Here is a 10,126-nt window from a genome sequence, read left to right on the forward strand (position 1 = left end):
CTGCACAGCTTTCCACTACATGTGCGACCGTTAATGGCTTTTTGGCATCAGTCACACTATATTTTACTTTTAGCGATCACCGGACCTTGAGTCGATCTTGTGTGCTCCATTCTCAGCCTTGTTAATGCAAGGTTATCTCTAATCTCTCAGTTTGTTTCTAGAGGGAAGTCTCTATTGTTCCCTCCATCTATCACGAAGACCTTCAGATGCTTGGTTTCAAGTCGGTATGTCGAGAGGAAAATGAACATCACAGGGCAACGGCAGCTGCCTAGGCCCTCTGATCAGCTCGCTCATTCCCATGGATACCATGGAGTTACCTTCTTATATGCTTTTGATTACTTGCAAAGCACTATGAGAGTAGCAATATATTATTACAACAGAATGGTTCATAAGATCTCTGGTCATTTTGACTGCAAGGATGGCATGTGACTCTACAGTGAAAATCGAGGCTGTCAGAGGACTACAAACTGCAGTCTTCCTCCTGCTGCAAAGCCTTACCATATTCAGATTTCGAACCATCTTTACATATTGCATCTGAGCTTTATTACTTAAAATTGTGTTGAAGAAATCTCCCTGACTTCTGCTTCGCATCTCTCCCCCTTCCCTACTTGAAGGGGGAGAGATGCGAATCCAGCTTAATCAAACTTGACTAGACTGATCCAAGGGTGGAACTGAGGAATTCCAACAGCTAGAACCTTGAAGAGATTCTAATTGATATCTTTCACAAGATTTCTCATTCTCCTACCATAAGATCGGCTGGCCTCAAGGGAAGAAAACCAGTCTGGATGTAGATCCCAGAGTCCTCTGTAGTAAATCAGGTTCATGTAGTCCCGGTAGTTCTCCACTCTCAACATATAGGAACTCTATGGGTGAAGACATGAAAGCCCATGTACAGATTCTGAGAGCTTTATTATGAACTCAGACCAACACTCAAGTTTACTATGAATAAGCATTGTGTGATCTACAGCATTGCAAGGATCTGTGAATGATTTCCAGTGTGTTCAAGATGTTGTTAATCCCTTCACATCACGAATTCACCTTGCAGCAGAAACATCCATTCCCAAAAGTAGCGGACAGTACCGTCAACCTCCGGTACCATGGTGGTCTGATGAACGCCAACAAGTTGTCAGAGCAAGAGGAGCTGCATTAAGGCAGTTGAAACAATGCCCCAGCGATGTAAACTTGATCCTTTATAAAAAGACCCGAGCCAAGGCAAGGCAAGTGCTAAAGGGGGCTAGACTATTAACTCTGGGGCCCCCTTATAGCATGGGTATTGGACAAGTACGTAAGATCGCTGGAAAGCGCATATCCATGTCAAAACCTGCTCTTGCCATTTTTGTACAAGGAGATGCAGCTCTGCTGTAAGACTGTCCCAGGAAGTGACGATATTCTATACAAATGATATCCCATTTATGCTGAGAGCTCCCAAAAGTTCCTGTTAGAGGCTATAATCATTCCTGTCCCTAAACCTCTCAAGGATGCTTCCACACCAGTTCTCTCACCAGCTGCATCTGCAAGCTGATGGAGAAATATTAAATTTCATGTTGACATGTAAACTAGAAAAGGAAAGCGTGCTGACCCCATATCAATATGGGTTTAGAAAATTGTGAGGATGGAAATGGCTATACAGAATTCCTTTGCACGGCAATGTCATATGTTAGCCGTCGTCTTTGACCATGAAAAGGCTTACGATACTACTTGGAAGCATGGCATACTCATGAAACTGTATGCCATTGGTTTAAGAGGAGCATTACCTACCTTCATGCAAAGCTTCCTTGCTGAGAGGAAGTTTAGAGTGAGGGTGGGAAATAGTTTATCTAACCTGGAGGATCAACATGGAAGGGTCCCACAAGGGAGTGTCTTAAAGCCCTGGTCACACTAGTAACTTGTAGCTAGGGATCCCCATGTGTATATAGAAAACGTCTGCAACCAGCTGGCGATCCTCGCAGCTAGCGACGGAAAACCAATACACCGCTGTGTTGGTGTTTGGTCGTTCGCTAGTGGGGGAGAGATCTTCTCAAAACAAAAACTATAATGTTTATTTTATAATTTATCCTTTTTTTAAATATTAAATATAATGACCAGTACATACATAAACCTCTCATAAATAAATATAAGTAATTTAAATAATTATGTACAATATTTTATTAGAATGAATAGATTATTGAAGGGTTACTCGCTTGACCATCGAACGTAAACACAAACATTCAGCAGGATTAGCATAATTGAGCTCTCATCGGAAATTACTTACGCTTTTCTGGAGAAAATAAGGATGAATGAGATTCTGTGGAACACCAGCTTGGAAAACTATAAAAGTAGGAACTTAAAAAGGTCGCTCATGGATAAAATTTGCAGCGAACTTCGCCTGGAATACCCAACATATGCTGACCAGCTAACGACAGGTACGCCCACATTTTGTTACTACTATTTTTTAGTGTTATTACTATTATTATGATTATATGTGGTATATATTATTACTAGTAATTACCAATATTGTAGGTAAAATATGGATATTATGAGAGCTATGTAATGCTCTAATTATGAATAATATTATGCTGCTGCTAGTCACTTCTTTTTAAAGTCAATTTTACCCATTAGTTTTATGTTTCATTTACCAATATGGTCAGGTTCTGATAATATTGTTTTATTTCAGAAATTTTGACAAAGCGGTTCCACTACTTAAGGAGTAATTTTCAAAAACTCCTAAAGAAAGTTGAAAAAACTCCAAGTGGTTCTGGCAGTACACCAGCTGTAAAATGGGAGTACTATTCTGCTTGCAAATTCATGCAGGCTGTCTACACGATAGATAGCAATTCCTCCAGTTTTGAAATGCCTGAGGATTCTACGGTAAGCCTACATTGTTTACATCTTATCCTTTATTATAGGCTGCTCTTGACCACCCTTTAATCTCCCTTAAGTGAAAGCTATTCATATACATCATCGTTGTTTAACATATATTAACTTTTTGATGGTATAAATATATTTCTAAATTAATTTTCTTGTGGCAGGAGTATTTTGAGATATAATTTAGTCCAGTTCAGTGTATTGTTTTTCTGAAATGACATAAGCCAAGATAGTGCATTGAGGTTGTTGGTGAGCCTAAGTCAGTATAATACTAATAATTTATCTGCGTCTCCAAGTTGCATAAAATATGTTTTGGATTTGTTTCACTAATATTATCTCTGTCATGGTTTTCTGTATGGGAAAAAGCCTACAATAGCAAGATAGCTAAGAATAATAGGATGAAAAATATATTTTGTTAAATATTAACAATAAAGCTGCATCCGATTGATGATGAAATTAAATATTACAATTATCATTATGCCTTCTATAACTTAATAGAAGGTATCAGCCCTTTAACTTCCATTATAGGGTCTGTAACAGTACCCCAGCTAAGGACAGCATATTTTTATCACATTCACAGAAATTTTCAAAGCAAATATTTCCGAAAAACTTGAAAGATTTACTCACTTGAGAAATTATTTTGTGAACTTTTTATTAACTAGTTATTTTTACATTGATATATTAATTTTCTTTATGATAAGATAGAAAGGTTATATAAGTAAGTCTATCTAAAAGACTACTATACTATTACTATATTATAGTTAAATATTTCCCTAAAACATGAAATTCAGAAATTATTTAAAATGAATTGATGAATTAGTTATTTTTGCATCATAATATTTTTTTTTTTTATGACAAAGTTGAAAGATTATATGCAGTAAGGCTACTTTCTTAGCACCTTGGTGCAATACTTTCTACTATTTTTATTTGCTTATTTATGTACATTCTCTCAAATAAGTATCATTGCCTCGTAGGTAGTTAAGAAATTTGAACGAAGCGCATGGCTTTTTAAAGGTCTTTAGACAGTGTGTCAGAATTATCTCTGTGATTGCTAAGGACAAGCAAATGAAATTCATCACTCAATTTTAACTGCAATCTACTCAAATATTTGATACAGCAAGATTGTTAATTTACTAGATTCGATTAACAATATCTCCTAAATTGCTGAAAATAGTTTTATCATTTTAAAGCTTGTTTCTTCTTGTTACAAATTGTACCAATAACTTATGACTTTTCTTGCCAGATTGTATCACATAAACATATGAAGTATATAACATCTTACATTTGGTGAAGTATTTGTTGCAGGCATCAACTGAACAGACTGAGGAGTTGGTATGGACCGGTGTCATAAGTGAATTGGTGGACGACCCTCTTACTGATGCATCAGCAAAGGACACAGATATTCCTTCTGCTTATTGCAACTCAACAAGTGAGGAATCATCAAGAACACCATCACCACTCGAAATAATTCCTGTCACCCCAAGGACAAAAAAGAGGAAAGTCAGTAAACCCAAGAACCCTGCAGCAGAATTTGTTAATGCCTTTATGGAGATGATTCCTGAACATCAACCAGAGTTGAAGAGGAAATTCCATAATGGTCTACTGGCATTGGTGTACCAAGTGTCCCAAGAGTTTACAGAACCTCCAAGTAAACCACAGGATTAGAACTGTTGATCCAATCCTTTAAAATGTGCAATATTTAGGCTGTCGTAATTACTTTTTTTTTGTTTTGTTTTTTACTAGTCAATATAGAAATTTGTACTTTTGTTTTCAAATACTTTAAGGTAATATTTAAAAGGCTGTGATCTTATTGTGATGGTCTATGTGCTCATACATTTAAGGTGTTATTTATCCTAGTCTAGTTTAGTTATATATACTTAAATATATATATATATTTTTTTTTTATGAAGGAAAAATAAATTTAGAATATATATAATTGTTTTTTATTTGATTTTTCCTTTTACATATACATAATATAAACATTAAACAAAACAATAAAAAGAATCAGGCACTTTGTTAACTGAACAAAAATCACAATAAACATGGCTTAAAAAATACAAACTTAACCTTATAACATGCACTTTACATTTCAACATTAATGAAGATGTGACATTCTCTCTTGCCTAGGTACAGCACCTCTAGTAAGGAAAAATTCTCGGAAAGTATCCCTTACAATTTTAGCATCATTTGAGTGGCCTCGTGCAATTGCTTGAAGGTTTTCCATCATATTTGGCAACTCCTGCCATTCGCCCTGTGTCTTCCCTCACAAGCATTTCAGGTCTAACAAGCTTTCCACTTTTCACACGCAAGAAATTGTGAAACACAACTGTTGCAAAAATGATGTCTTTTATATTATCTGGTTTTGATGCAATTGGCTGCATAAGTACTCTAAACTTTGAGGCAAGAATGTCAAATGCATTTTTAGAGACTCTTCTGGCTCGTGACAATCTGTAATTAAAAATTGTTTGTTCTTTGGTGATGTTTTTTCCAGGATATGGCTTCATTAAATAGGTCTTGAGTGGAAAGGCATCATCACCTACTATAACATATGGAGCCTTTGTATTTGTGAAGGGCAAATTTTCAGATGGAGGGATTTGCAACTGCTGTCTCTCTATGCATTCACGGAGTGTACATTTATCCCATACACCAGCATCACTTGCACGGCCCTTTGCTCCAACATCTACATATAAAAACTTGTAATTGGAATCCACTAAGGCTAGCATTATGAAGCTGTGGTTCGTCTTGTAGTCATAGTACTCTGAGCCAGAATTTGCAGGTTTCCTTACGAGTACCCGTTTGCCATCCATGGCTCCTAGACACAAGGGAAAATTCCATAAGTTATGGAATCCAGAAGCTACATCTTGCCATTCCTCTGATGTTGTTGGAAGCTTGAGATACGAGTCCTTCAGCACAGAGTAAATGGCCTTGCACACTTCTGGAATTATGGCTGCTATCAGGTTGTGGCTCATTCTATAGGACCATGCCAGTGCACGCCTTGATTGTCCTGTTGTAAAAAGGAAAGGAAATCTCTAAGAACCATTTAAATTGTTAAATAGCTATCGATAAATCATCACCATCTATTCATCGATCTCTTTGATATTTCATTCATAAAACACATTAGTGAGTATGTGTTTACATAGATATATGTCAATTTATATGTGAATATGTAAATCAAATAGTAATGTTTACTTTTGGTAAAGTATGTGGAAAGCTTACCTGTAGCAAGATAGAAGAGTGTTACTGATAATCGCTGGTCTGGTGGAATGGCATTTCTGAGCTTCGTGTCTTGTTTAGCTATCAACGGGGCAACCAAATTGAGGAGCACTGTAAAATTTTCTACAGACATTCTATGATATTCATAAAATCCACGGCCGTCTTCAATTTGCAATTCTTTTAGCAAGTTATTGCTTACATTTTTATCTTTTCTTTGTAGCCACTTTCTGATTCACAGTCTTTTTGGCTCCTTTTTCTTTTGTTTTACAGCAGCAAGGGCTAATGCACACTGTGTAAGCGCCGTAATAGCTGAAAAATAGCCACAAAACTCATCTTTGGAGGAAAGCTCCATGGTGGTTTGTTTATTATCGGCATCGTGTGACCACATCCCCGTCTACCGATAATAGCTGGTGTTCGTGTGTAGGGGAGATCTCCTCATACAAGTTACTAGTGTGACCGTAGCTTAAGTGTGACCCTCTTTGCTATTGCTATCGTAAAGTTTGCTCCGAGTGCTGTCTCATGTAATCTGTATGTGGATGACTTTACATTGTACTGCTCAGGAGAAAGATCACAGGATGTGCCAAGACACATGCAGACTGCAATAGATCCTATAGTACGAGAATGAGGAATCTTGTGGAAGATTTTAATTTAAATCTCACTAAGGTTTTAGCTGTTTGAACTCCCCAATTCCTCCCTTGGACTAAACAAGTTGAGCTGGATTTGGATGGAATTCGGAAAGGGGAGAGATCCGAAGCAGAAGTCAGAGAGAGATTTCTTCAACACACTTCTAAATACCAAGGATCAGATGCAATATATACAGATGGTTCGAGATCTGAAAATGGTGTAGCAGCCTTGATCTTCACTGCAGAGTTCCATGCAATCCTTGCAGCAGTCAAGATGACTAGAGATCTTACAAACCATTCTATTGTAATATATTGTGATTCTCGAAGTGCCTTCAAGCAATCAAGAGCTTAAACTCATCACATCCAGTATCAAGGGAGGTTCAAAGTTGGCTTGCACTGATGTCAGCATGTAAAAAGACCTATGTTGGATGCCAGCGCATTTTGGTATCAGTACTGCTGCTCAGCCCTGTGATGCTTGTTTTCCTCTCCCACACACTGATTTGAAACCCAGCATCTGGAGATGTCTTCATAATAAATGGAGGGAACAATGGAGGCATACCTCTAAAAACAAACTGCGACAGATTAGGGATGACCTTGGCAGTTGGGTGACCAGCATCCATCCCAACCGACAAGTAGAAGTTGTACCAACAAGACTAAGAATTGGGCACACAAGACTGACTCATGGGCCGTTGATGGCTAAAAGTGAAGCATGCTGTAAGGAATACCAAGAGCCATAAACAATCGCACATGTATTGGAAAGTTATTTCCAGACCAAAGACGTATGTACTTGTCTCCCCTGTATACACAGAAAAATGTATTTTGGGAGGATTGTGAATATAGGTCTTATTAGCTTCCTCAGGGAGTCTTAAGGGAGTCCTTAAGGAATCTATCAGTAGTCCTAGTGACCGATCCTGATTTTCCCATTCCTTGAATTGGCAGGAAAATGTGTTTTTCCCTTAATACAGTTGACATCGATACTGTTTTTATTGTTGTTGATATTATGATTATTAAATTGTTATTAAAATCTCGATAACATTTAAGACAATGAAACAATGCAAAAGACCCTTTCCAAAAGATAAGGAAAAAGGTAAACAGGTGAGCTAGGTAGGCTAATAACCGACTCTTTGGTGACTAAGCACTTGTAGAGCCATCTGTGTGTAATTACAATAAATAGACTTTTATTACACTGGGCATGGCATGTATTCTTGCCATGTGGGGCAATTGGGTTAAGTGGTTAATTTCAAATGCCAGCATTTTCATCTCTTCCTTCCTTTTCAGCACCTACTCGGCCTCATATCCCGTTGGAAAAACTATTGTGGTCAATAGTTAAATTTCGAGTTTTATTGTTATGTCATAGCTGTTCCAGATTTCTTTAATCTTCGTAAGGCTGGCCTTTCTACTTTAAGTCCCTCAGTTTCTCCCATTTCGGTAAAAAATTGTGAACCTGTTCAACTGGTCCTCCTCCTACCCTTAGGTTTATGTCTGACCTTCTCCTATGTGCATTGGTTTTGTTTTGTTTGCATTTATGTTTAGTTTTGCCTCCTTGCAGTCTTGTTCTAGCCTTTGCGCTATTGTCCTCATTTCTTCCACCATTGCAGTCATTGCAACAATGCCGTCTGCATATTTTAAGTTGTTTACTTTGGTCCCACTGATTTCAATCCCCCGTTCTCCTTCTGTGAATACATTTCTAGCCACAGCCTCTAGAAACAAGCTAAATAAATGAGGTGATAAAGGGCATCCCCCTGTTGATTGTGAAGGCTTCTGTTTCTACTTCTTCCTTTGGCATTTTTTCCTATGTATAACTTATATATGGTCACTAACTTTATTCTTAGTGCTCTTGCCATTCTCCTTCAAGATTCTGAGAGAAAAGCTTGTTTATAATTAACAACAGTACAGAAAAATCTTGTTTGTATTTGCATGATTTTTCTGTTACTTGGGCTAGCATTTTCTCCCCTCTGTCGTTTTTCTCTCCTGTTCCAAAGTATCCCATTATGTCCTCAAATCCTCTTCTGTCAGAGCCTATTCTGCTGTTGAAATTTCTAATCACGAACACCATCTCATTTCTTCTTTCCGGATCTATATCTTCTTGTAGTTGACATAGAAGTCGTCTCTTGTTCCTCCCAATTTATGCATTATTTTCATGTTTCTGTGTCCAGCTTTCAATAATACTGAAATGATCGTGGAAGAAATTGATTTCCATAAAAACTAAATTAGATATCAGAGATATAGCCTTCTTAAGATTCAACATGGTTATGCATCTTATTTCCTTCCTGAAATCCATGATTTTCGTAAGTCTTACTCATCGTCACAAAGAGAAATGTTATCATAAAATGAGTAAAATAGTACTGATCAAAAGCCACACATCCAGCACCACCAGAAAATTGTGTCTATGTGACTTTGACATTTACTTTTATAATCTCACAGCTGGGATCTGTCAGAGAAGTACATCATTAGGCACTTTGTCTTTCCTAAATAGCCAGTCCTTGCTACTTTCGTATTATTATATCTAGGGTGGGAGCACTACACATCTGGCATCATATAATTTTTTAAACTACTTTTTATTATATCTTCTTGGTATTTATAAAATGTTTTATGATGTACCATAAACATATTGAAAACAGAGTCTATCTCCCTGAACAAAAATGCCAAGTTGTATGGAAGTTCTGCTGCAGTCCTATTAAAGAATGACATTTGACATCTTTCCTTTTGGATCCTTTTGTAATGGATCAAGGTCATATCGCTAGGGCAACGTTTCAGCCGCCTAATACAGCTTTTCTTGCTCTGGTTCACATTAATCAAGCCACCATGGTACTGGAGGTCGACAGTACTGCCCACCACTTTAGTAAATGGATGCTTCTGCTGCAAGGTGAATTCGTGATGTGAACTGATCAACAGCATCTTGAACATACTGAAAATCATTCACAGATCCCTCCATTACTGCAGGGATCTAAAAAGATTCCAGCATATTAACGTCTGCATCTCTTCACCCCATTGGCTCGAATATCATTTACCTCCTCCAAAATTATTGGAAAGTGGTTGCTTCCTTGTCAGTCTTCCGTGACTTGTCAAGTGATATCCAACTGTGAACCAGCTGATAGGTTAATAGTGGGTGCGGAACTTTAAATCTGCATCTACACTTGAGAATAAGGATTCCAAGGCCCTCCCTCGAAGGTTGCAGAAAATGTCTCCCATGAGTAGAAATGGTTGAGGTAACTGCCCAAATAGATCTTCCAAACCATCTATGTTGAGATTGTATGTGGAAAAGTAAATGGATGCAGCAGTATAGATTTGTTTCAAGTCTATCCTCACAGCCTTCACCTACAGTCATCTGCAAGTGGATGGCATGAAATAATTATTCTCATGTACCATCACTGCTACCCCTTCATGAGGACCATTATGAAAAGTCCCATAATGGACTTGAAAATGAAATCCTTTTAGGGAAATTT

The 10,126-nt window shown here is 37.5% G+C and overlaps 2 protein-coding genes across 3 annotated transcripts; one reads left to right on the plus strand and one right to left on the minus strand.

Annotated features, from left to right (window-relative positions):
* The first annotated feature begins 2,206 nt into the window (after nt 1-2,206).
* Nucleotides 2,207-4,749, plus strand: LOC125048016. 2 transcript variants are annotated; one of them, XM_047646599.1, is made up of 3 exons: nt 2,207-2,402; nt 2,654-2,847; nt 4,138-4,749. In XM_047646599.1, the coding sequence occupies exons 1-3, from the start codon at nt 2,273-2,275 to the stop codon at nt 4,507-4,509; spliced, it is 696 nt and encodes a 231-aa protein (XP_047502555.1). In that variant the 5' UTR covers nt 2,207-2,272; the 3' UTR covers nt 4,510-4,749. The 2 variants fall into 2 exon arrangements, with proteins under 2 accessions (XP_047502555.1, XP_047502556.1); XM_047646600.1 differs by having other exon boundaries at nt 4,150-4,749.
* Nucleotides 4,750-5,027: 278 nt separating this feature from the next.
* Nucleotides 5,028-6,190, minus strand: LOC125047935 (protein ALP1-like). Its single transcript, XM_047646483.1, has 2 exons — nt 6,061-6,190; nt 5,028-5,848 (listed from the first exon to the last, which is right to left on the minus strand). The coding sequence occupies exons 1-2, from the start codon at nt 6,188-6,190 to the stop codon at nt 5,028-5,030; spliced, it is 951 nt and encodes a 316-aa protein (XP_047502439.1).
* Between the last annotated feature and the right edge of the window lie 3,936 nt (nt 6,191-10,126).

The sequence above is a fragment of the Penaeus chinensis genome, chromosome 42, assembly GCF_019202785.1.
Source record: "Penaeus chinensis breed Huanghai No. 1 chromosome 42, ASM1920278v2, whole genome shotgun sequence".
Taxonomy (NCBI): Eukaryota; Metazoa; Arthropoda; class Malacostraca; order Decapoda; family Penaeidae; genus Penaeus; species Penaeus chinensis.